This window comes from Excalfactoria chinensis, chromosome 1 (assembly GCF_039878825.1).
Source record: "Excalfactoria chinensis isolate bCotChi1 chromosome 1, bCotChi1.hap2, whole genome shotgun sequence".
In the NCBI taxonomy this organism is placed as follows: Eukaryota; Metazoa; Chordata; class Aves; order Galliformes; family Phasianidae; genus Excalfactoria; species Excalfactoria chinensis.
Genome location: NC_092825.1, coordinates 8,818,458 through 8,846,314, shown reverse-complemented (window position 1 = coordinate 8,846,314; position 27,857 = coordinate 8,818,458). Strand labels below are relative to the sequence as shown.

The 27,857-nt window shown below is 37.1% G+C and overlaps 1 protein-coding gene across 6 annotated transcripts in view; it reads right to left on the bottom strand.

Annotated features, from left to right (window-relative positions):
• Positions 1–27,857, bottom strand: part of PCLO (piccolo presynaptic cytomatrix protein) — a 313,514-nt gene that overhangs the window by 88,876 nt on the left and 196,781 nt on the right. For all 6 annotated transcript variants that reach the window (XR_011902652.1, XM_072327118.1, XM_072327119.1 and 3 more), the window contains 2 exons: positions 23,169–23,250; positions 6,322–6,447 (listed from right to left, as the gene is read on the bottom strand). Coding sequence is in view for 5 of the 6 variants with exons in the window: in XM_072327118.1 (XP_072183219.1) it covers positions 6,322–6,447; positions 23,169–23,250 (208 nt within the window). In the remaining variant the exon portion in view is untranslated. The remainder of the gene's footprint in view (positions 1–6,321; positions 6,448–23,168; positions 23,251–27,857) is intronic.

The following is a 27,857-nucleotide window of genomic DNA, read 5'->3' as shown; positions in this document are numbered from 1 at the left end:
GGGATATTCAAACTAGTCCAAAAGTACTCTGAAAAAGTTGCAAAAAAGTGTTTATTTTTTCTGCTCTTTTCACAGACTATTAAACAGCCCAGTTGCATGTCCCACTGTCCTTCCATGAGCATTTACATCACCTCTTTCTGATATCAGAAAATAATGTGTCAAAATATGCCTTTTGCAAGGCACAAAAAACTTGTATAACTATGAATGAAAAATTATTAGCTGAATACATACAAAGAATATCCGTGAGGCATGGCTGAGATAAAATTGCCTCTGGAAGTTGGCTAATTTCTACTTTTACTTGGAGAGATAAAAAAGCTGGGTGTTTTTTTCTCCTAATGTAAAATTACTTTGCAGACTATACAGTGATGCTAACATTTCAATAGCCACTATATGACATTTCTTATACCCAATCATCTTAACTATAATAGACAACCAAAATAGAGTTAAAAATCTCCCTAGATTAGCCATCTCATCTCTGATTTTTATATTTATTTGCTTTTCCCTCAGAGGAAGCATTGCATGTAGTGTAAAACTCAAGACATTTTCCAGTTTATGTGGTTTATGCAGACTATGCAGTGTGTTATTGTGCACAAGGAATTGTATTTGAACCACAAACCTGTCTTTCAGCTTTTTCTTTCTGGCTCCCCTAGACTCAAAGTTGCTAAATATTTCATACTTCTGTATCTTTCATATTTCAGCCACATTTTTGAGTGGTCAACTGATTCTTGTGTGCTGTTTTTGTTTTTTAAATTTTTATTTTTCTGGCTTGTTGGCTTCAGATTTGTTTGTTTCTTTGCCTCTTTGTTCATATTTAGCCGTATAAGATTACAACTTAACACAGCAGTTTCACTATTTGCCATCCTTTATTTTTCTTAACCTCTTCATCACAATTTTCTTTTTTACTAATTTGCCTGACTTGGAAATAATGAAGACCTGTGGTACTGACACTTGGATCCATCTAGACATGGGTCTCAGTGAGCCCTGCATGTTTCTTCTCTGCCTTCAAATAAATCTCTTACTGTACATTCTTCGACTGCAATGCCTGAGGCTATGGGCTGCTTATTTCTCCAGAAGAAGAAATAGAAGTGTGGCAAGCTCACTACACTCATCTTTATTGTGAATTTGTGCAACCCACTTGCTCTCAACTCCCCATGCTGAGAGCTCAAGCAGGCAGTCTGCAGAGGTGCTCAGAGCCCACATATCCTGCACTGCTGCAGCTCTGTGACTAGGCTCCAGGAAGGTCTGGAAGGTTCTTCCAAACTGTGTAACTTAGCCATAATTTACATACCTGCTACTTCCTCAATAGTGCAGCCTTTCATTTTGCCTCATCCTTAGTGAGCTGTTGCAGTTTCGAGCAGGCCTCACTCCAGACCCAGGCTTGGGCAGGAGAAAAAGATTCCCTGCCTGGGTCTAATGCCTACAGGAAAGCCTGTTCAGCCTATTTAAATTTGTATCACAAGACAAAGTCTGCCCAATGGGTAAGAATTGTAGAGCATTCTGGTTACAGCAGACTTCTGATAGGGCTTTCTGGGTCTTCCTCCTTCTTTAGAGAATTGAAGCTGAGAAAACCAGCTGCTCTCTGAAGTCCATGGAAGTAATCCAAGCAGTTCTTTCCTCCTTTCTTTTTCCTCATCCTGTTCACCATGGAAAACTCTCCTCATTGGTCTAGATGTGTCTCTCTTTTGCCAGTAACAGCACAATGATTTGGTGCACACTTATCACCTCATGTGTCACTCCTGAGGTGGAGAGATTCATGGTAGCAATGAAAAAATTATTTCTCCCCATACTGGCTTAATATCTGAGTGGGAATTTAATGCCTTGGCTATGGCCTCCCATAAAAGTCCAAGGAAAAAGTCTTTAGTTTCTCTCTGAGGAGTGATTCTAATGATTTTGGCATCATAATAAGCCATTACAAAGACAGAGACAGTTGTGCATCTACAGTCGTAGAAAAGGAAACTCTGACACTGGAATATGTAAGAATATGTAAGACCTTCTATTGAAGTTGGAAAAAGAGCAAAAATAGAAACATGCATGGGTAGACTTCAGGTTTATTTTCTAAAGGCATTCTAAAGTTCCGAGATTGCACAGGTTTCTAAAGATGACGGAGGACTCTGATACGCACAATAAGGACCTGGCCATTCAAAATATAGTCCAGAGGAGAACAGGTTATGTCACCTCTGTAACTTCCAGCATAACTGAAGACAATCCACCCCACTGAATCCAAGCCTAAAAGATATTGGTTATATTTAATAAGTCCTTATTTATATGCAGACTATAATACTGAAGACACTGGATGTGCTTTTTCAACATCTTGGTACATGTTATCAGACTGCAGTTTGCTTTTCTTAGGGGATCTTCATGATGTTTTGTGAAATATCATTTCTTGTATCCTAATGGGAGTAGTTATTAATCAAGATCAAAACAACTGACACAGAACTCTCAAACGGCAGTGCATTTTCTCTCTTCAAACCTTTGTAACTGCTTAAATTGGGTGGTATTATATTCCATTGTATGTACGTATGAACATCAGGAGGAATTTCTCACAACATCACTGGACCAGCTTCAAGATGGGGAATTCCAAAATATCCTTGGGTATTGAATATTATTATTAAATTATAAAATGCTGAATTCAATCAAACTGGTTTCTCAATCATTGTGATGATGAGGGGCTCTGTCTTCATTATATACAATTTTCTTACTTTTATGTTTGAGAAGATATTATTTAAAGCTGGCATATATTGTACCCATTATGCCTCAGATAATTAACAAAAATCTGATCAGTACCATGGTTGCTGATGACTGGAGGAAAGGCAGTAAGATTACCACAAATCAAGTTCACCGTTAGCTAGATCAGACCATGCAAGTCTCCTAGGATCATCAGAAGACCGGAAAGTTAAGGATTCTCCTCTTGATCATGATGAATGTTACCTACCTTAAGCATTGTAAGGCATTATGCCTCACTGATTGAAAGCTTGGAACAATGACATTCACAGTTCACAAGTGCCTAAGCTTTCCAGTTAGCCTGTCAAAATGGTCCAGTGAGAGCTGAAGGCATCCAGCAAATCTATAACACTTGGTAACACATATTAATATTTTACTTCTGTGCTTTACTCTAGTTTCTTATGTTTCTGAAAATTACTGTCAGTATGAAATGCAATTTCCTGTGTAGATTAACCAAAAAGAATATAAGTGAACTGTTTCTGTCAACACGAGAGGGAGCACAGACACATCTATCAAATAGTTCCTGCACTTGCTGAGCTCAGTGGAATAAGTCTTCCACCTCCAGTTTTTTTGTGATGCCAATGAGTGATAAATCAGATATATTTCTGACATCTGAAAGTAATTCAAGGTGAAAGAACCAAGGAAGACTGGTATTTGCCAGTCAGAACTATAAATAAACTTTTCATCACTAACAGACTCCTCCAAAGCTATTTAAATAAGCTAAAATGTTATAGATTGCTATTCCCTAAGGACAGAACGTTATCTGTATTTTAAAATATGCAATTTCTTCACAGATGTAGTCACACATACAGTGGGTAGGACTATGCTTCCATTATAATCACAGTAAATCTACCCTGTTCCTCACTCTACCAACAGGATTCTCAGACTAGTGTTTTCTGTTTTGAGAATTAGAAGAATGGATGGGATGGGATGGGATGGGATGGGATGGGATGGGATGGGATGGGATGGGATGGGATGGGATGGGATGGGATGGGATGGGATGTAGTTTTTTGCATTGAATTGTGTTTTTGGGAAGGCTAATGAGTTGTGATATTAACTTGTAATTACATTGTATGTTCAGTTGATAAGTAGGTATGTTCACTAATTTGAAGTCAGACAGCATTTTAGCAGATAAAGTAACTCAAGATTACTCTACAAATAGCTAATACAAAAGATTTGCCATTTACAGACAGGCACATATAAAGTTTTCTGTATGTGATGTGACAGAGTCAACATTTTTATGAGAATACTAGTCTCTATTTTCAAACCCAACAATGCCAGTGATAATATTTGCAATTGGGCTAGATTTGCACAGATTCATATGAGAATGATTGAAGACCTCAGTGAATTTTAGCACTATTAAGTGTAGATATTAAATATGCATAAACCATATTTGTACTAAAATAAACAGAATATTCAAAAGTAAAGAAGCAAAATATTCTCTCTAGGTTTATGACAGCCACCTAAAATAATGTAAAAAGTAAATCAGATACACTGGCAAAATTTAAGAAGCAGCTGGCAGTAAGTGGAACTGTTTGTCTTTTGTTAATTGTACATTCTACAGAAAGCCCTTTTTCTCACTGGCAAAACATCTAACACAGCAATAATAAAACATTCTGGGGTACTGTGTGACCAAATTCTACAAATTAAGTCCAGTGATATTGATAATTGCTCCAGACTCATACCAACATACTCAAGTTTACAATATTTTGTTTATAAAAGCCAGACCAGAAGCACTACTGATTATTTCATGGAAGAATGAAACAATTATTATTATTATTATTATTATTATTATTATTATTTACTGTTCCTCTGTCTATAAAATATGAATAAAGCTTCAAAATGCATAATGTAAACAGAAAGAAAAGCAAGCTGCCCTGTTTGAATTTCTCCAGTAGTTACTGTGAATTCAAGATGCTCTTGAACACTGCTAAAAAAAGCGATATTGTGAGAAAATAAGTACTTAATACCTCAGTTCACAGAAGATCTCCCAGTGAAAGAAACCAAAAGCGTGGAGAAAATTCCACGTGCTAATTGCTCATCCTCTTTCATGAAACATCAGTCTCTAGGAAATACTGAATAACTATATTCTCCTCATTACTTGCTTGCTAATGCATGATTTAGTGCAGCCATGAGAGATTCACTCTTTTCTATCGAGTGAGCCAAAACAAATAGAAACTTCACAAGACAATCAGTTAAGAAAAATTCTTTTGATACTCACATGCAATAAATAACATCCTTCTATGATTTGATAAGTAACATACTATACATTAAATCTGAATGGTAAAATCTATTCCATAGGGAAAAAAGAAAGATGCATTTGTATATCATTCCTTCGCCTTTAAGTTAACAAAGACAGAGGGGCATATACTCTTCTTTATGTAAATCTTTAAAGTATTGCCCCCAAAACAAACAAACAAACAAAATAAAAAACAAAACAACAACAACAACAACAACAACAAAAAACCCTAACCAAACCAAACAAAAAACACACAAAGGATGTAAAAAGTGGTAGAAAAAACATGGATGCAGAGGAGACTGATTTGTTATAAATACAAAATACAACACGTTAGAACTATAATCAAGTTACTCCACTGTTCTATCTGCAAAGTACTTTTGATTTAATCATGATATTTGTTGTATGCTTTCTATCCAGAAAGTTTATGTGAATCAAATTCTATCTAGGAAAACTATTCTTCTTGCTTGTCTTCTTTCTTTTGTTATTGTTTTCTGGATAATAATTTTTATTAAAGAACTGCAAATAACTAGATGAATTAATTAAAAACACATTTTCGATTTTTGTCCACGGATGAACAGCCATTTCAGGTGCATACATATATTCTTATAAGAAAAAGGAACCAGTTATAGAAAGAAGAGACCATTTATGTGAATATGCATGAAATGTTATTAGAAAAAATTGCCACATCTGCAATAATACCTGAAAATGTAAAAATTAAGCAGCATATATCATTTAGCTATAATTGCTTAAAGGGAGCTGTATGGTATATTGCAATCTTCTTAAGGTCAAATACATGAGGAAGACACTACCAGTTCTTGAGATAGAGGTCTATGATAGATGAACTGAATTGCCCTCATGTAGATGCTTCTTTTTCTCCACTGCCTGTTGACTCTTTTAAATTGGAAAACTAAAATTAGGCCAGATGAATTCAGTCAAGTCTGACTTCAGGGACCTTCACCAAAAAAGTTAGTGTGTATCATAGAACAGAACTGGACTTGTAATTCATTTGAAAGGTGTGACTAAGAAAGGTGATCCCAAAAAGATCTTCAAAATGGCACATATCCATTAAATATGTGACACAGTTGAACTTTTGCCATACTGTCTTACTCCCAGTGCAGAAGACAGAATGCCGACACAGATTATGGAAGACATCAGTATATTGCTCACCATGGTAACTCTTCTTGATTCCTTTTCTGTTTTAAGACTGATGCAGGTTTAGAAGGGCTGAGATACACCTCTGCCCTTGTACAAGATTGCATTTGTTATATGAGAATAAAACGTTATAAGAGTGTATTATAATAAGTCCTACTGTACTCCCAATGCTCTCTTGTTTCTACTTCTTGATAATGCATATAGCTTACCTTCTATTAGCTTCCCTGTCTGCTCTGCATTGCCCCCAGGCAAGACCTTGGCAATGTACGCTCCAATTTCTCCACTGCTTCCTGGAATTTCTTTCCCACCTACGACTCGGATTCCCAGTCCATTGCCTGAGATCAAAAGAAACAGGAAACTTTAAATGGAGATGAAGTAATGAATAATTCACTGGAAGGAAAGAAAGAGTACAAATCATCAGTAGGATTTCATCAAGAACTTCTAGCTGTGATCAGAAAAAAAAGGTACCATCCACCACATTCTCAAAGAATGAAATTTGAGAGAGGTAGGACCGTTCAGTTTGCGTTCAGTGCAGGAAAACATTTTTTTGAGTAAATACTGTAACACTGGCATCATGCACACAATTCATTCACTGAAACTGCATTGAAGTAAATCCTGCCTTTTTCTGACAGCCTTACTGTACTATAAAATTACAATTTGCATGGCAAACCTATTTCAAGCAAACCTTAATTTTCAGTATTAATTAAATTCCATTAACATGCTAGAAAACTATGTGAAGTGTAGATTCAAAGGATAGCTTTATCATATGCTAAAAACATTAATACAATTCTGCTGAAAAATTATAGTAGCTGAACTTTTAGAATCATACAGACAGAATGACAGATCATTGAGATTCTGCTGCAGAGCATGTATATTTACATCAACCTGTATTTAGTAGATATTGATATTATTCTTAAATATTTGCTTTAAATTGACAGCTTTTACATCAGAAGATGTACAAATTATCAGAATAGAAAACAACCTGCAATTACTTTATGGTAAAGCACTATCAAATCCGACATATTTTCTCTTTTCATTAAAAATTACAGATTAAAACATTATGTTCACTTTGATTTTCTTAGCTGGAGAGAATCAAATCAGTCCCTTATATTGGGAAAAAAAAAAAAAAAAAAGAATAGGACTGGAAACAAAAGCTTAAAAATAGACGTATAAAGATAATCTTGTGCACTGTCATGCTGTCATGTTACATGTTACTTTTAAAAAACACTTTCAGTGCAAAACAAACCCCGAGATTTATTCTTTGAAGAAAAAGAAAACTACACAAGAGATGATTTACACTTGAACTTCGAATGTAAAAGAGTTTTTGCTCATTTCTATTGGAACAGTTAAATAATTAATTTCCAAATTATTAAATTTATAATATAAACCTTCTTAGTGATTAAACTAATCAGATATGTCAAGTTCACCGCACATTTTCTTTGCAAAGCTGCATCTCTTTATATTTAGGTTTTTCCCAGGAGTACAATTACTGTTTCAATAGCTCAGCACTGAGATCACATTAGAAGGCAGCTATTCACACTGAGCTCCTGGCCATAAAAGTTTCTACTTGCTTTTCTACCCCAGCTTATCTAAGTTTGTGTCCTTTGTGACTCAGCTTTCCTCATAACTGCATATGAGACATTTTCCAAATAACCATTTTGTTTTCTTTTGAATCCCAAACAGCACAACAAAAAGGAACAAATCCCATAGCAGAGTCACTATGAAATTGGGAATACTCAGCATGAAATTTGTACTATGAAATTTCTGAATAGTTTCCCTGGGATTTTTTGTCAAAAATTTTAGCAAATATGTCCTCTCACTACGTATCTGACTTTTTTTTTTTTTTTTTTTTTTTTTTTTTTTGTACTTTGAAGACCTGAGAAATATCTTTAAGAAACTCAGCTTCTTGCAAACTTTTACTTCTGCAAATGTTAAGAAATGCAAATGTAGTATAAAAGCACGCAAATCTTTGTCACGCTTTCTTTGGACATGAAGAGTGAACAGCCGTTTTAACATCAAATTAAGAATTGGAAAGGCATAAATATTGGAGCTTGAAAGGGACCCTCTGAAGTAAAAATATAAAGGTATCTATATAATCATCATAAAACAACTTCATTAAAATACCCAAGCTAACTACAAACACAAGGAATCACACAGAATCACAATGTTGGAAAGGATCTGCAACCTTTCCTTGTATCTAATCTAAATCTCCCTTGGTGCAACTTGTGGCTATTTCCTTCGATCCTGTTTGTTGCGTAGGAGATGCTGACCTCCCTCATCACAACCTTCCTTCAGGAAGTTGTAGACTGCAGTAAGGTCTCCTATTCTCCAGATGAAACCATCCCATATCCCTCAGCCCTCATAATACTTATGCTCCAGATCCCTCATCAATTTAATTGTCCTTCACTGGACACATTCATTAAATTTTTGCTTTAAGTTACATTCAACATGGTAGTTAATACTCCCTTAATTATAAACTCAGCATGGATGATACTTAAATAACTATATTGCTGTTTGGCTGTTTCTAACGGAAATAGTTTGATTTACAGATAGGATATGGTGATCTAAACAATAGCTATACTGGCACTCTGGAACTGTGCTATTGAGAATTCTAATATTCTTTTTGATTAGGAGAGGGAAATAATTATTCACTGTAATTTGGGTAAACTGCATAATTCTTTCAAATTAGTTACCTTATTTCAGTGAAAATTTGAAATTTGGCACCAGTAAAGTTTATGTTTCCTTGCCTGACAGGGAAAGCAAACCCACTATACCAAGTGATACCCAGTGACAAATGCTCTTTAAAAAAGTTGAAAACTACAGTCTTAAAAAAGTTAAGCATCTCATTACATAAAGTGAATGAGGACTCGTTCAAAAGCATCCATCCTTGGGACACAGAAATTTGCACAGAATGCATTGAGCACTTTTCTAAGAACCTCAGACCAAACATTCATTAAGATTCACTAATATCTTCCAGGGCTGAAGGTCACAACTGTGAAATATTAAACTCAGTAAATCCAAACTAACAACATTCTTACTTCACAACACACGCACACATGCACACATACAAACTTACTTTTAAGCCACAGAACCATTCTATGAACTTTTCAGTATATGACTTGAATGGACTCTTTTCATCACATTGGGGAATAAGTCTAGAGGTTCAGAGTTCTCTTATGACACACTGTATCAATCTTTGCCTCTGAGATCCTAATTGAAAAATAATGACAGAGAGATGGTTTGTCATAGAAACTACACTCAGTTTCAGGAGTAAGTCTGTGGATACCTACTGTAGGTAACAAAAAATCATGGTTGACAATAGTTCTGATCTTGAAGGTCTAAGGTGTTAGCTCATGCTGTTGCCAATAGAACAAATTGTTTTCAGTGCTAATATTTGAAGCTTTTTATTTTTATAGACTTCTTGGAAAAGACTTTAGATTTTAAATTTTTAGAGTCAAATATATGACTAACGTGTACTAAGTAGGAACATGCTTGCTAAGGGACAGACATACAAGTGAGTGTCTGAAAATGTTCTTGTTTCTGGACAAATTGAGGGAATTCCATTTATTTGATTTATTTGATTGATTTGCACTAAGTTAGAAAGTTGAATTTCATTATTATTATCTTGCAAAAATGCTCCTAGAAGAAATAATTTAACTTACAAAACATTTATTCATTAACAGACAGAAAGAGTTCATTAATGTTTGCCCAACATGCTTTAAGTGTTCGATTCTGGTTGGCAAAAAAATTCTTGTATGTTGCAATACTGTCTCATATGAAGATGGGATTTCAAATCCGTTTATGTACACTGCATATATTGAAAATATTTATCTAATTTTTTCTGCTAGCAATGACATTGACCAATTTATCCCACTGAATGGAGGTAGCTTGAAAGTATCATCAAACATACAGTTTCTCAGATCTCCTTTTTCTGTGTTTGTTTTTCTTTTAATGAGTCTTAATTTTCATCTCTCAGAATATTCTGATATGTTCAGACATTAATCATTCAATTTTAGCTTTTCAGATTAATGAACTACTGCTTACTTCTTAATAAGACATAAGATAATGGTAACTGACAAAAATGGAATCTGTGCTGTGAAGAGAGAGGGCACCTTTCTGAACTCTGACTATTCATTTATATGGAAAATATCTTCAGGAACAGATCTCTTCAAAGGGAATTTTACATACTTAAGATCCAGTACTTTTTAGGATGCTTCAAAGCTAGAAGACTCTAATTAAAGGCAACTGTTTTTACTGATATCCCAAGGCTGTGAGCGTACTCTTCCGTCTAATCCTTACTGGAGCCTTAAGATGCAGCATGCTAAGCAAAGCAGAACAGAACAAAAGCCCAGTCCTAAACTTTAACAAGAGAACCATACAGCTAAATTTATTTTATAAAATGATAAACAAATACAGATACTAAATCATTACAAGTACCTTATGAGCCATTGATTTATATAGTTGAAAGCATAAGCTCAAGAGCTTCAATGAATATTTCAAATGCTTAATATAAAATGGGTTTTTCCCCAATTATTTTACTTTATGACATTTTTCTTATTATTTCATCTCCTTATAGACAAAACAGTTTCAGTAATGTGTATTCACATATGTATATTTGAGTAGTGATAACAAATTGGCACTGATAAATTCTGTCAGCCTTGACCAACAAGCATCACTGCAGAAGAGTTTTAAATTTTTTTTTATTTTATTTTTATTTTTTTGCCATCTCCATCACAGTGTATTTTTCATTCAATTTGATTTATTTATTATAAACCTGTGTAGCTCAGTATTCCTCAGAACACTGTGAAGTCCTATGCTCTTGTATCCCACTGTAGAAAGACGAGAAACATGACTCAGCTAACACAAAAAAATACACACTGCTGGAGAAGGCTGACCATAATTTCTGCAGTTATGGTTTGGTCAATTTTTGCCATTATAGAGATAATAAGGATCAGATTGCTGACTATCAGTTGCTGCTGCTCTGTTCACAGGAAGGGTCATGAAATCTTACCATGTTTTTATTACTTAGTCAAACCACTTTGTAGAGCTATATAAGCAACCTATGTTTCCTGGAGATGTTTCAGTATCTAAGAGGTGATTAGGTTTGACTTTCCAAACAAATGTCAATAACTACCTATATAAATGGCAGAAAGTAGAGTGTAGAGGAATGCTGAGTAACTTTTGGCACAACGGGCTTTTGCTGTAGCTCCTGTCTTTGTACAGCAGTGAAAAATAATAAAATAAAATAAATAAGTTTGCAAGTATATTTTTTCCTGTGTAAAACAAAACAGATTTTGAGCATCAAATGAGGGGATTGATATTGCTTAACTTCTAGGTAAGCCCCATACAGGAACAGCAACTGAAGCACTGGCCTGACAATGCAGCCATGTGAACCAGAAGCTCTGTGCAAACAGTGTTCATATGCTAACTCAAACAAGTATTTCCTCTGGGCTAAATTTCCAAAGCATGAAACCATTTGTCTAATTAGATGAACAAAGAAAGGAAAAAAGCAATTAGAATGTGCTACAGATTTTCATAGAATGGTTTAGGTTGGAAGGGACCTTAAAGATAATGTAGTTCCAACCCCCTGCTGTGGGCAATGTTGCCACCCCCTAGATCAGCCACTAGACCAGGCTGCCCAGAGCCCCATCCAGCCTGGTCTTGAACATCTCCAGGGATGGAGAATCCAGAACTTTTCTGGGCAATATGTGTCAGTGCCTCACCACTGTCACAGTGAAAATTTACCCTACAATCTCGCCTAAGTCCCCCCTATTTTAGTTTAAAACTATCCCCCCTTCTTCTATCACTATCTGTTTGTGTTAAAAGTCCATTGCTCCTATATTTATATTCTTCAAACCCTGGAAGGCTGCACTGAGGTTTGCCCTGAGTCTTCACAAGGTCAAACAATCCCAGCTCTACCAGCTTGTGAGAGGTGCTCCATCTTCATGGCCCTCCTCAGATCCCACTCCAACAGCTCCAAATCTTTATTGTGCTGGGAACCCCAGTCCTGTTTGCAGTATTTACAAGGGCAGAGTGAGGAGGGGCAGTGACTTCACTCTCCCTGATGGGTACCCGTTTCTTGATGCAGCCCAGGAAACCACTGGCCTTCAGTGCTGCAAGCACACACTGCTGATTCACGTTAGGTTTTTCAACCACCAGGACCCCAAACCCATCTCTACAAAGCTGCTCTCCATAAGTATTTTTACCAGTCTGTCTGTACACATTCAGGATTTCCATGACTCACTTGGCCCTGTTGAAACTCATTAGGTTTACATGGGCTCACCTCTCCAACTTGTCCATGTCCCTTTGCACATGTCTCCCTTCTATCAGCTGCATCACTCAACTTAGTGCTGCATGCAAACTTGCTGAGGGTGCACTCAGTTCCGTGTCTGTATCATTGAAAAAGATGTTAAAGAGTACTGATCCCAGCTCAGTCCCCCCTGGGGAAGCCACTCATCACAGTCTTTCACCTGGACATATATCTGCTGATCAAAATGCTCTCAGTGTGATCATCTAATCAATTCTTTATACATTGAATGATCCATCCTTCAAACCCATCTCTTCAAGTCAGAGATAAATATGTGGGGTGGGACCATGTCAATGGTATTGCTGTTGCTCTTCCATTGTCCACCAATGCCATCACTCTATCATAGCAGGCAGGCAGACTGGTCACACACACTCTGCCCTCGGATCATATCTTCATCTCACATGTGTCTCAACATCTCTTCCAGGAGTATCTGCTCCATGACCTTCCCAGGTATGAAGATGAGATTGGCTGGCCTGTAATTCCCAGTCTTCCTTTCCCCCTTTCTTAAAAATGGGAGTGATATTTCCCTTTCTACAAGTCACCAGGTACTTTTCCTGGCAGCCACTGCTTTTCAAATATGATACAGAGTGGTTTAACAATCACATCAGCCAGTTCCTTGAGGATCCTGGTATGCATGTCATTCAGCCCCAAACAGATTCAGTCTCGTGAAGTGGTCTCTAACTGGCTCTTCTCTTACAATGGGATGTATTATGCTCCCTCAACCCCATCCAACAGGTTCAGGAATGTGAGATACATGGGAAGCCTTTTAGCAAATACTGAGGCAAAGAACTCATTAAGTACCTCAGCATTCTCCATGTCTGTTGTCTCCCATGTCTCCCTCCTGTTTATAGACTCCCTCTGGATACTGAAAGGCTGCAATGAGGTTGCCCTGCATCCTTTTCTTCTCCAAGTTGAATAAACCCATCTCTCTCAGCTGTCTTCATAGGGGAGGTGCTCCAGCCCCCTAATCGTCTTTGTGTCTCTTCTCTGGACCCTCTCCAACAGCTCTCTGTCTTTCTTGTACTGGGAGATCCATACCTGCACACCAGTTCCATCTGTACTTTTCTGATCCACCCTCTGAATGTCTAGACTGCATCCCTATATTATTCCCAGGCCACAAAATCCCTGCTTCTACAGCCTGTACATGTTCCTCTTTTCCCTCATTTTGACCAGCAGGTCCTTCCTTGTTCAGCCATGCTGGTTTCCTGCCTCCTGTGCTTGATTTCTTAGACTGAGGGGTGGAGAGCCCTTGTGCTTTCAGAAAGGTATCCTTAAACACTACCTTCTCAGCAGTGCTCTTTTGTCCCAAAAGACAGCTTCTCAAGGGATCTCATTCAGTAATTTCTTCAATAGAAAAAGTTTGCTCTCACAGAATTCGGGGTCCAGACTATGTTCTTTTTTGCCTGGCCTGTATTCCTCAAGATCACAAACTCACATGAGTTTGAATGAATTGGCACAGGAAACTCTAAGAGAGTCAGTAGCAGTATGGCTCTTGTCACAGCCAGATATAGAGCTTTCAGAATTTTTAATAGACTTCTAGGTGTACGATATTTTAGAAAGATATATCTCTGTCTGGGTATATAGAGGCTCTATACTGCCTCTATATCTTTATAAACATACTGATTTGGATTTCCAGTGCCTAGGGTTATGCCCTTCAAGACAGTAGCTGAAAACCATTAGTTATTGCTCTTGATTTCTACATGCTTTGAAGTTGAATCTTTACAGAAGTAAACTGGAAAAAACTGAATTGGACCTGAATTGAAAAATGCCCATGGGGGTAATGGCAAGTGTCCCCATGTAATTTGGAATGGAAGACATGTTTATATGTTTCAATATGGAAATTCAGCCTTTTGTTTTGGACCCATGACCCAAAGTAGAGACATGCTGCCAAAAAAAAAAAAAAAAAAAAAAAAGTCCAAATATGGCTTTCATCACTTTCTAGCACTTTCAAAAACAAAATTCAAAACCGGACAGTTGAATCATAACAAAGAAGGACACAACAGTGATCTTTTTTCAGATAAGGTGCAATGGCAGCCATTAGAAAAATGCACGAGGATAAGGAAAGAAAAAAGAGATATTAGAGATATTAGGCACAATCTTGCAGTATGACAAAATATGCTGCAGCTGTGAGAACAAATCAATCATAACAAACAATACGAAGTCTTTCAACTCAGCGAGGTAGGCTGAGAACAAAGACTGAACATATCTTCCTCCTTCTCATTTACAATACATTATACATTATCTTCCCATTCCTGTTACAGTCTTATCCAGACAAATGAAAAGGTTCTGGTAGGTCCTCATCTGTGGGAACAATTTTACACCATAGTCCACTGTCTGTATGAATAGAATTGTCAGCCATGGGAAACAATGAAGAAGAAAGAACTCTCCTCAAATAGTTGCAAAAAGTCACAGAAGAAAAGTCACAGAAGGGACGCTCACATTCTCTCTCTTGCTGCCTGGCAGTGGGTGTGAGTGTGCTTCCAAGCCATGCGCCTTCAATTTCAAAGTAGGCTTCTCATTCTTTGGAAAACTCTCTCTTTTTTTACTTGATTTATTAGCCTCAGTTTCAATTAGATTGTATTATACTGTGTTATCTTGCATTTTGACACCATAGTTAGTGAAATAAATTTTCTTCCTTAGATTGTTGCTGCTGCTCTGTTTGTTTTCTTGAGCCCAGCTCTCATATCCCTACCCCTTTTCCCTTTTCCCTTTCCATTTTTGGGGAATGGGGGGCCCACAGTCCTATTTCCCCCTGTCACGGACACAGACTGATCTAGATAACCTTGTGACAATAATCCATTGCCATCTCTAAGCTATGAAAGTTTACTCCATCATCTCCTCCACATGACTGATAACAATATGAAATGAGGTAAGTCCCTAGATTCATATATGCCCTCAGGAAAAGCACAACCCATTAACCACTGACCTCTAAATTCATCTAAACAGCTTTTTAGTCATCACGTCGTCCAGCCATCCTGACTACATGTAAATGTAATGCTTCATAAAACATTACAGATTTTACCTTTAGTTTTTTGTTAATGTTCTTCTTAACACTGGGAAAAAAAATTGATTCATATCTCACATATAATTAGTCAACTCTCTCATCATAGGAAAGAGATACATAAATGATGTATCATGTGTATGATGCTCATGTGTCACAATTTAATTAGTATATTACTAATCTGGCATATTAGTGATTTCTTATTGCAGTGCAAACAATAGATGAGAAGGATGTTATCAGTTATCTTAACATCTTGGACCAAAACTTTAATCTGTTTGGCTTTATTTAAGCATTTTGTAAGTAGGTAGAAACCTACTTTGGTTTTGACACTATCTATATTCTGTTAAGGAAAATAACAAGTAAAGGCTCGAAGGCTTGCCATATAATACCATATAAATTAACTTCTCTTAACTACAAGTTTGTATGCTGACCCTTTATTACAAACATTGCATAATGTCTCCTGGTACTACAGACTCATACAAACAGGTGCAAACATTTTCTTTTTCCCAGTACACTTCTTAAAGCAAAGAAAAGCTGTGTGATATTTGTGCCAATGTGTATTGGCAATGGTTAAACCAAAGCTACTCCTTGGGGAGTGTACATATTGTGGGGAACACTTACGGCACATAACCAACATTTTGAGAAATTTGCAGAGAAGATATAACTACCTGTTTTTAAAGGTACCCAGTAGCACCTCAGTACAGTTCTTTCTTAAAGGAAAATCAAAGAATACATCACCTAAATGTCTCTGCTGCATGAGAGTATCAACTGACACAGCACTGCATAGATAACTGTCATGAATGAGGGAGAGTTTATAAAACCATTCACTGTAAAATATCCTTCTTCCAAAACAAGTAGCACCTGCAGCCATGTAGTTGTTTGTAAAAAACAAACAAACAAACAAAAAAACAAAACAAAACCAAAAAACAGGACTTTCCTCCTTTTCTCAATGAGAAAGATACTATATGTTTGGGGTGTTTAATTCATTAAAAGAAGTGATATAATATGACTATAGAATATACAGAAAATAAGTGAAGGATAAGTAATTCCTCTGTTGTTAAACTCCAAAAAAACTTTTGACTCATTGCTTGGAAATGTGCCTAAGCTGGCAGCAGAACAGACAGAAGCTTAATGTGTATTCTCAGGAGAGGTATCACAGTGCAGCTGTTCATGCAGTCCCACTGGAAGGACGGAGTTGTCATTTGACAGTTCGTTTCTTACAACCACTCAGTCTGTGGATATGGGCCAGCTTTGTAAACAGGGAACTGTCCACTAAGACACACGTTGAGACCTTCAGTTCATTTCACATGCTCTCTCCCTGATGACAACAGACACTACTGAATGAGGTTATAAACCGTATCCAACATCTTTCACCTGCCTTGGGTTTAAACTTTTGTCTTTAGGTAATGAAGTCCCATTACTTCTGTTCTACCAGCTTAGGCAGGTAATAAATCAAATGAAAACAAAACAAAACACAGAGAAATAATGCTTCTATGCTTTAAAATGGAACAGTTGACAAAGTGATTTTCAGTTCTTGGTTGCTTGCTTGCTTTTTTAGAATAGCAGCACAATGACACTTGGCATACATCTTATTTGTAATATATATATTTGACTTCTCAAACAAACAAACAAAACCCAACAACTTTCAGTATCTATTGCAGAAGGAAAATGGTTTATGAATTGAGTAATTTACTAATCAATTAGCTGCTTAGTAAATTTAACTCCATAAAATACTCTTTTTGTGACAGGGATGAGGATAAAATATTTATCTGCATTGTTGCTTTCAACACAGAACTCTTCCATATCTAGAGAATTAAATTTTCTCCATTTTGGTGACCTGTAAAAAACAGAAATCTTAACCTGACTCATCCTGCAGCCAGACCTCACGAAAGTGCACACATAACACACTTCAGAGAACTGCACAGTCTGTGACAAAGTAAATAGCAAATAATTCTCAAAATGTTATAGCACCCTGCTCTGGAAAATGTATCTAAATCAAAGTGTTATTTGTCACTTGGTGATGTGTAGCAATGTGGTACTTTCAGCATCGAGTCTTTTCCACATAGTTTGATTGTTCCATAGCTTCTTCATACATAACCTACAGGCATTCGTCACATCTAATTTAAGACCTCCACAGGACCAGAATCTCAGTCTAAGACAGTTTGTGCTTCCTTCATAATCAGGACAGAAAAATAGTGATATTTGCTGTTTCTAACATTCTCGTGTAGTTATAATAGTGTAATTATTATTTTTCATAGCAAGTATGTAAAGATCATTCATACCTCTCCTGAGAAATGAAACCTTAAACTGGTATCTCTGTGCATTTAACTTCCATTAGTTAGACTTCTGTCAATTTTGTACTAATGTCCTTGACAGTCATCTGACCAATGACAGACCTCCCTGAGTATCTACTAATTCTTTAAGTGAAAGTGCTGAGCTGTGTTAGATGCAGTTAGATTGACATGCTATTTCATCGTCTTTCAATCTCACTCTTACATGCCTGTTTTCCTTTTGGCTTTCCATGAGAAACAGGGGGCTAGTCAGAACTCTAACTCAGTAATCACAGTTATCTGCTTCTGCATCCTTTTCTGTGTTAGAGCTATGAAAGCAACTTGCACCTTTATTATCAGTATACAGATTGCTCTCTCGGTTACTTCCACCCATCTTGTGTTCTCACTGAAATTTCTTAAATGAGTATTCATACACTGAAAAATGTGTAAGCAAATGGAGCTGCCAAGTATATTTCATAGGAAGCATTTTAAACACCCATACTAGTGCATTTCAGATAATGTTAGTTCAGTTAAAAGGTACATAAACATGGAATATATAGTAGCCTGGCTGTAACAGCTCTGTCTCTTTCTGCTTATTGATTTTAGCTTTTGTGCCACATCTCTGATAAGGAGAGAATGCTTGAGGGAATTATGGCAGTTAATTACAGATTAGACCCTTCCCCAGTGACAAATGGGTGCTGGAGGAAGATATTTTTTAATGCAAATTATTATCTTAGTTCTTCACCATGCTAAAGCAAGGAAAAAGGATAAGCAATTATCTGTGAAAAAAGTCTGAGGAAAAGAGATGACTTTTATACTTTTACCCTAAATAAGTCCATGATTACTATGCCATGTTAAGTATGGCCTATGACTGTACTTAATGTGGGTTTTTTCCTTGATTAAACATCATATATTCACTGCACTCCAGTATTTTGTTGTAAGAACTTTCAGGTGAAAGATGTCTAAACATATTTGGTTATTTGTTCAGAGACTGCAGCAGTATGGATTTGATATAGAAAAACACTTCTAATTCTCCTCTTTCTCTCTGAATAAGTATCCCATGAGCTGGCATGCTTAAGAGACGTGGTACTGGGTACAGGAATTAATAACCCTTATGAGAGTATGAGGCATTTCTGACGTGTGCACAGCCTTGCAGGTACCCTGTCATCCTATTAGCTGTTCCACTGACATCACTGCTAGGAAGAAGATTAGATTCACAATCTTCTGCACACAGTCACACAGTCTTTACTATGAAGTCCACAGTTTTTACTAATTTGCTCTTCTTTGCCTTTTTTTTTTTTTTTTTTTTTTTCTCATCAGAATTGAAGAGGATGTTCCAGAACACAGACAGACTGCCTGACTACAGGTATGTTTTTCTTCTCAGAAGCACAGGATGTCCCACATTTGGAAAGGGGAGAGTAATTGTGAGACCCCAGTGAGACAAACCTGCAAGAATTATTTTGACTTTCATGCACTTCTTGTACAGACCTATTGAGATTCATCTACATCATTAGGAAGAACATAATGTAATTTTTTTCTCCTTGCGACATTTCCTAAGACTCTGGCCACATTTTAATGGCATCAACACCCATGCCCTCTCTTGCCTTCTTCAAATGTTACTACAAAGTGTTGAAAACCAGAAAAAAAAAAAAAAAAAAAAAAAAAAAAAAGGCTGGCAGAATAATACAGTGCTTATTCTGGTAATGTTAAAGAATCCAAAAGAAACAAGGTAATCTGTGAAAACAAACAGTGAGTTGCTGGAGCGTTAAGTACTGATACATTATTCAGTGATCACTACCATCATTGCTTTGACAGCTGACCAGAACCAAGATGCCAATTCTTTATGTATGTATGTATGTATGTATGTACGTATCTATCTATCTATCTATCTATCTATCTATCTATCTATCTATCTATCTATCTATCTATGCTACAAATTATTTGTCTTTGCAGAGGAAATCCTTGGCATTTCCTTCCTATCCAGCAGCCTTGCCTAAGGGAGGGATAATACACACCTTGAACAGAAGAGCTGTGGGTTTTAGATGATGGCATACAGTGGGTAAATAAGAACCCTCCAAAGAGATGCGAGCTAGCAAGAATACTTTTATTTTTCACTCAGAGCTACTGTTCTTTTGCCATACTAATTTTTCATTCTTAAACACCTCATTTATACACTAAAATTTATGTTAAATGTTTCAATGTGCAAAATTATGCCAGATTACATAAGAGACACCAAAGGCATCTGTATCATTCATTAAACAAGAAAGCAAGTAAATAGAATTTATCGCTCAGAATACATAATGAGACCAAAGTCTATAGGAACTGGGATTACTCTTACTATTGATATTCATAATGAGACAATTTCTGAAACCCTTATCAGGCAGTAACCTCCGCTACAGTAAGCATGTGGTGAGGTATTAGATTGGATAAAAGAGAAAGGGTTTTAATGACAAGGGTGGTGAGGCACTGGACCAGGTTGCCTACAGAGAGACTTGTTCCTGGAGACACCCAAGGTCAGACTGGAATTCAAATTATTGATGATAATAGAAGGATGAAATCTGTTTTGTTCCATAGTTAAAGCTGTGGTATAGCTGTTAAACACCCATGCTGTGCCTTTGCTTACCCAGCACACACCACTTAATATACACTATTTGTATACTTAAATGTTGATCTATTTTCCCCATGGAGAACCTGGAAGTTTTAGGAACTTCTCCAGGCTATTCCTGCTGTTAAATTGACCAAACTGCATGTACACCATTTAAATGATCAGTAGAAACTATTCTTGCTTGTGCAGAAAAGACCACATAGGACAGTCTTTTGTGAACAGCTAGAACAAAGGATGCTTTGTGCATACTGTCAGACAGACAGAGACAATGGATGATGCACACCCTGCAGTGGGCACACAAGGCCACGAATCCTGGATGTGAGTTCAGCAACTCAGCTTTTTCAGAGAGTCTTATCCAAGGCAGCTGTAAGGATATTTGGACAGAGATTCCCACTGTCAACTGGACAGTGCCTGGTTGTCCTCTGGGGAGGTCAGGCTCCAGCCTTGGGCATTGTCAAGTTTGTTTTTCTTTTTCCTAATGCACATTCTTATTGTGCATATGCAACAAGTATACGGCAAAGAGATAAAATGATTCAAAATGTCAGTTGCTATATTTGACAGGAAGGAGGGTGAGGGGGAGAAAGGAAGAGGAAGCAGAGATGAAAGGGGAATGGAGAAAGGGTAGGGAAGAGAACAAGAGCGAGGAAAGAAATGAAGTAAAAAAAAAAAAAAAAAAAAAAAAAAAAAAAGAAACCAACCAGCCAACAAACCAACCATGTCATCTAGATTAATATACAAAAGCTTCTTTGTGTCTAGCTGATTAAATGAAGAAGCTGTGTCAGAATCAGAGTATATGTTGTTTAATTTACCACTATCTTAAGGAATTTCTGTTGTGTAACAAATTTCCAAGTCTGCCTTGCTGTCTAGCTAATAAGAAGACTTACTAGAAGTTTGCTGATACCGGTTAATCAAAGCTGAATTTTTAAAGCAAATAAAAACCAAATGTGCAGCTCTGGGATAGCCCACTTTCAAAGTTCAAGGCTCAGCAGAAAACTCTGCATATGTAAAGAGATTTTCTGTTTTAATTCTTGGGCTCTGAGAGAGCGTGAAGGAGTGAGTTGTGAAGACAAGGAGTTACAGTACCTAAAAGATGTACAGTGAGTGAAAAACATGACAATTTCTTCTGTTTCAGCTCCTTCCTACTTGTACCCTATTTCACCCTTGGGTTTCCTCAGTAGAATCTGCATTTCAGCCTTCTAATTCTTATAGGGAAATCTATATATACACCACATGGAAGCATGTCTCTGCAGGGCTCCAAGGATTTATCTGGATTACAAACCAAAAGTATGACTGCAGCTGACAAAGTGCTACAATATAGCACAGCTACAGCAGCGAGCAGTTCCCGCACAGGCTACGGAACCTTGAGGGAATACTCGACCCTGCGTGATCTCACGCTCAGCAGAACATTAATAAGTGGGAAACCAATATCTACACCTTGCTTGTCCAGTCGTCACTTACAAGGTATTTCCCCTGATGCCTGGTTGCTAGCAGCACAGCTAGTGGAGAATTTGGAACATTTTAAGTGTAAGTAAATTGACACAGGAGACTCAGGCCTTCAGCAACATTAAACCATGAACCACACAAGGTTGTGTGGCTGTCATCCCACTTGTTCTCATAAGAGCGTAGCTTGGATCACAGCATTGCTCATCACTCCGCAAGGCAAAAAGTCTCCACGAGGATATTCCTGTTGGCTACAAGGCCTCAGGCAGGGAAGGCTGACAGAAGTGAGAATCTGGATGCTGCTTTGAAATGGTGCTGCGTGGGCGAAAGGGTCCTGATTTATTCCAAAATAATCAGTGGGTGTTACACTGACTAGCAAGAAAATGCCTGATAATATATACAGAAAATACATGTAACACTCTAAATATGAGGTAGATGCAAGGAGGGGGAGTGATCAAGATTTTACTGCCAGAAACCTTGTGTAAACAATATTTAGCAATTCAAGTGAGTTCATGCCACTTTTTACTTAATGCTCAAGGGAACACCAAAGCTGGCAGTCGGTAATTACTTCTGCACAGAAATGGGGTTTGACACACACTACTGAAATTCTTCAAATGGAAAGAAATTCTGATGGTTTCACAACAAACCCACTTAAAAGCACGTATCTCTGAAGGAGACAAATGGCATACCGAAAACCTCTGAACACTTTGTCAATACTAGATGCAAGAAAGAGTGCAATTCCAAAATCTCCATCAGAAGGTCCTTACCCTTGCAACATTTTTAATCGGCAGCAGTTTGCAACCTGATACCTAAAATGTCAGGTTGCACTCCTGCTCACTGCTGGGAGGGGAATGGACATTACTTCTGCCACTTCCTTCTCCTTTGCAAGCAGAATCTCATGTGAGTATTTGGATGAGTTACACAAAAGAGAAAAAATCTGAAGTCTAAGTAAAAGTTCCCTATGTGAAGATATCACAGAAAAAGTGGAATCTTACTGTTCTGATAACCTCTTCTATAGAAGAGTCCCAGTAGCTCTACAGAAAGAATAAATCTCTCAGTTCTGTTCCTGTTTAATATCTACATAAACCTACTCATTTTTCTGATTCCACTGTTGAATATTACCAAGGCTTCTCCTGCAGAGAATACAAAGTTATATAAAAAGAAATAGCAAAGCAGACTGCTGATATGTACAACAGATTTTCCCTCTGTTCTTAATGTCTTAGTGTCTGCATATCTTACGTATCTCAAACAGATGTTGTGACCTTTTTTCTGCATTGCTGCTTTCCATTACAACCAAATAGCTAAATGTAAGATGACCACTGAATCTCCTGCTGCATATGACAGTGGAAAAAATTTTAATAAGGCAAATGTTTTTCATGAATCATGTTAATCAAATTAATTAATATGTCTCATAGAGGGTTGTTGCTGTTTACCTGAAACTGTGTGATCCTTCGGGTCTCTCAGTAGTTTGAGCCTTGCATGAGGGAAAATGTACTGCAGGGGCTTCCCATTTATCTGAGGAACACAAATATGCATGTCATAAAGAGATAACATAACATCAATTGTAAAAATAATTTTAGACAGTTGAAACAGAAACAAGCAAATAAGCTTATTTCATCCAGGGAAATATCACAACTCCATGACTCAAACATCCCCTGAATTTCAAGATATGTTTGTCAGACCAGAAAATCCTTCTGCAGGGGAATCAATATTTGCTTCCGAAACAAAAAACTGAGATTCAGTTTCAATATGACAGTAGTTCTCTTTTCGTATACTAATGACAGGAAGGTGATTTCTGTCATCTGAAGTTTTTCCTTAGCATTAATCCTTTATCCAAACAATGTATGAGCAGAGAGTAAAAAGACATACAATCTCTGTATTTGTTATAAAATACCTAAACCAAATGGTGGTGAATGTGCAAACAGCCATAAGTTACTGCTCTAGTTTCATCAAAGACAAACGAACTAATATACTTCCTCATCAAACCTTAGAAGCCTTTTAAAAGGTCTGGCCTAAAACGTTCAGGACTATTGTTTATGTAATCACAAGTGACATTCACTTGGGCTATTACTACAAAATGTCAAAGCTGAAAGCAATGCATCTCTGCAGTGCGTGTTCAAAAGCCAGCTACGATGACTCCACCTGCCCCATGAGATGGGCACAGAAGGGGCCAAGCAGCACATGTCAGTCCATCTATCAGAGGTGACTGGCATGTATTAACACCAAAATACCTTTGCAGAGTGTTTTAACACACACCTCTCATCCATCACACACTGTCTTTGTCTTCAGATTTTGTCTTTCAGAAGCAAAGCAGAATCCAGCACCTCTGCCGAGCCCAAGCTCTGTACCCTGGCTGGGCAACTGAGAGCAGGGCTGCCTGCAGCTGCTTATGGCTGTGTCAATGGGATGGGACCAGTGCTGGAATTTGGGAGCTGGTGGGACAATGCCAAGCAGTATGAACACATGGAAGTCTGAATGTATCAGCAGCCTGCTACCAGGTGGTTTTTACTATTATTTATAGTTAAGTAGCATTTAAAGTGACTAAAGTCCTCCTGAACTAAGCACTTCAAACTCAGTCTCTGCCCTGGAGAGCTTATGATGTTAATGGATAACATACAGAAGTGACAGGAGGGGAAACAGAGAAGTCAAGTGACTTGCTTAGCTCAGTCCCACAGTGAGCAGGAGTTCATACATCAGTTGTCATAATTCAGTCTCTTTTCTAGTGGATGGCACTGCATCTAGAAGGATGAAATCCTCCTATAGCATAGTGTAGTTTCAGCCATAATTTACCTCAGATGAAAGAGAAATCTGCTAGAGGACAAGTACTGCAGAATAAATCAGGACTGAGATCAGGCCGACTTTATGACTTACCCTGGAATTCTGCCAGAACAGAGGGTATAATGCTAGTAAGTGTGTAAAGTGCCATGAGTTGTACATGCATATAAATGGATAGGAACACTTTTTTCTCAGTTATTAAAATCAGCAAGTGTAATTTAACAGTAAAAATGATGCATTTCTCATGTTTAGCTTTCATAAAACTGTTAAAAAAAATCTTAAAAAAATTATCTAATTTTATTTTAATTTGTCAAATACACAGTAATACAAAGTAATAAAGTCCAAGAGAAGCAGTATGATGATACTGGAGCACATACTTAGCTAGGATCCATCCTGGTGGAAGCTATTCAAATTTAACTGAGGAACACTGCAGCTCATAAATTTCAACTTACAATTTATTTACTTGGTATTCCTCTATCTTATCTTTCTTTAGAAAAATTGCTTTCTGAATGAAAAATAATCCAAGAATATTCAACAGCATATTGTATATAATTTACTGACAAATACATCAGAAAATATAGACTGTCTCCTACTTTTGTATATTACTTTCTCATTACTTTCACTTCCAGAATTTTATGATAAGTATAAATCTTAGTGATTCATAAAGTTATGAATAAAAGCATTAACGTTTATTAGCATTCAGGGTAGCATATTTTTTTTATTGTTGGTGGGAATCAGCACTTAAATTGAACATGGCATTAGGCACTTGCCTTCAGAGTGGTTTTGTGTCTGAAAATGGCAGAGTACATATAAAAAAAAAAGTTGATATGAACAGAGTATGCAAGGAATAATAATTATGTTGGTTTTGATGGTTTTACTTTAACCATTAATGCCCATATTTATCTGAAATGTAGGATATTCAAAACCCTGCAGAACACAAGTCACTTTGTGTTTGTACGTGTTCACATTTTAACTTTTCCTGAAGTTGGTTTCCATTACCTGAATATATGGCCTGGGGTCTTCTTGTTGACTTGTCCCCCAGTTATCATCATGAAGATAGAGAAGGCCCCTACTGCAATCACACAGTCACACAAGGATGCAGGAGTACAGGATGTGCAAGTCCACAAGCCTAGATTTAGGTCACATGCAGAAGGTGACTTGACCCTTCACTACAAAACCCACGGCAACAAACCATTTGTCTTTGCCATGAAGATCCTTTCCTCACCGTTCCAGGAACACCCAGTGCACTCAAGCAGTGAGTCAGTCAGCACTGACAACACTCTCCTCCTCTGATTACAGCACATTTAGACTCTTCAATGTATCTTTCTCCCTAGCATCCTGTTTGAGTTGACACTGAACTCATTTTTCAACATATTACTCAGAGGGCCCTTGGGGGTTCCATCCCAGTGAGCTAAATGAAAACTGGAATATAAAGCATTTCCTCCAGGAATTTTAGCTCTGGTCATATTTGATGTTATCACTCAGTATTAAGCCCTTCTGAGAAACTGACTGAAGAGCAAATAAATGTACTGAGGTTTTCTACCACAGTTACAGAAAATCAATTTAAATGTATACTCTGTTTTCCCCTTGTTGTCTTTATACTTCTTGTCTCATAAAGAAATTCTATGAAAGCCTCACATAAATTAATTCTACCAGGTAATGAGAACAGTTAAGAAGAGAAAATTTCCTTAGTGCTTCATTTAAGTAGAAGAACTAAAGTGCATTAAATGTATTCTGGTATTCCAGGCAAAGTCTGTAAGAACAGTTCATGAAGTATAACCTGGGCTTTGGAGCAAGTCAACACAGCCACCGCAAGCTCTGTTTTTAAATAGTGCTGCACCTCTCCTTCCACCAAAATCTGGGACAACCTCATAAGCTGAATCTCAGTTGTTACGTGTGGGTGTAGTCCTTTATGAAATTCAAATGGATTGGAGGATACTCAAACTGATGTGTTAGGGAGTGTCAGTCCTAATTTCTGAATACCACAGGCAATTGCATGAGTACAGAAGCCTGGTGACAGCCAGAATGAGGAAATCCTACAGCCGAGGCAATCATGTTCCTTTGAGCTTTTGCATTTCCTCTGTACAGAGCAAGAACACCAAGTTCTCTGGAAATCCCTACAGTGGAAAGCTCTCTGCACTGATAGATCTTTGATGATCAGGTATTTCGCGGAAGTGTTTAGGAAAAATGGTAACAAATACAATGTTCCTGTTCATGAATGCAATGAAAAGAGAGTGGTGTTTACTTCTCACGGAGGTCAGTATTGCATTCTGAATTTTGATACAGAAGTCATTCAGTCATGCAGTGAGAATAATAGAGCTGGGTGACTGAAAAATGAACAACTGACTGCTAAATGCCATCTAGACTTAGAATGAGGTGGCAGCAGTCAACACATTCAATATCCTAACAATTATGCTCCCATTTCTTCATAGATTTCCAGAGCATATGAAATAAATAAATAAATAAATAAAAATATGACTCCCCAGAGCCTGAAATAAAGAAAGCATTTTTTTAGAAATTCAGTATAATCTCCTTGAGAGTTGGAAAACTATCAAAACTAAGTATTCTGGATTTGTAAAATCTGGCAAAAAAAAAGTTCACAGGTAGTCTTCTGGATCTCTTTCATAAACTTTCAGATTTTGAAGCCATTTCTTACCTCATGACCCATTTTTTGATATTTTTAAATGGAATATTCCAGCATATTTAAACAGAATATTATTTACTGCCCCTAAAAATGTATGAGTTACATGTTATTTTAAGGAAAAAGTATAGTCCTAGGAGCCAATATATGACGTAGGAGAATGATATTTCAAAGATTAAATCTATACAACCCTACATTTATTTCTGTGCTCAGAAAACTCTTGCCAAAAAGAACAGATGACAATACACTGTTACACAATTACGATGAGTTTATTAATCATTTAGGGCTTGAAAGATCAGAAGAGATCTGTCTGTATTTTACTCCCTCCATTAAGAAGCAACTTATCTCTTGTTGATGTAATCTCACTGTGCATCTTTTTTTTTTTTTTATGATCTCCTGTTCCTCTGGCACATTCTCATACTTTTCCTTCACAGCCTGGTTGAAACACGGTTATATAACTTTCAAAAAAATAATGACTAAAAGCTGTGATATCTGAGGATTAAAAGAAGTTTCTGGTCAACTGGCAGTGACCAAGTGAACTATTGGGTCATCAGGGATCAGTGAGAAATCTGCAATAGATTACATATTTATTATGTTTAAACCATGTTTATCCTCCTCAGGTAAGCAGTTCAGAATCATTGTACTGGGAAACAGCAATTAAGGCAGTACACTGCACTGCAATTGAATGTGATTTAAAAGTACTATG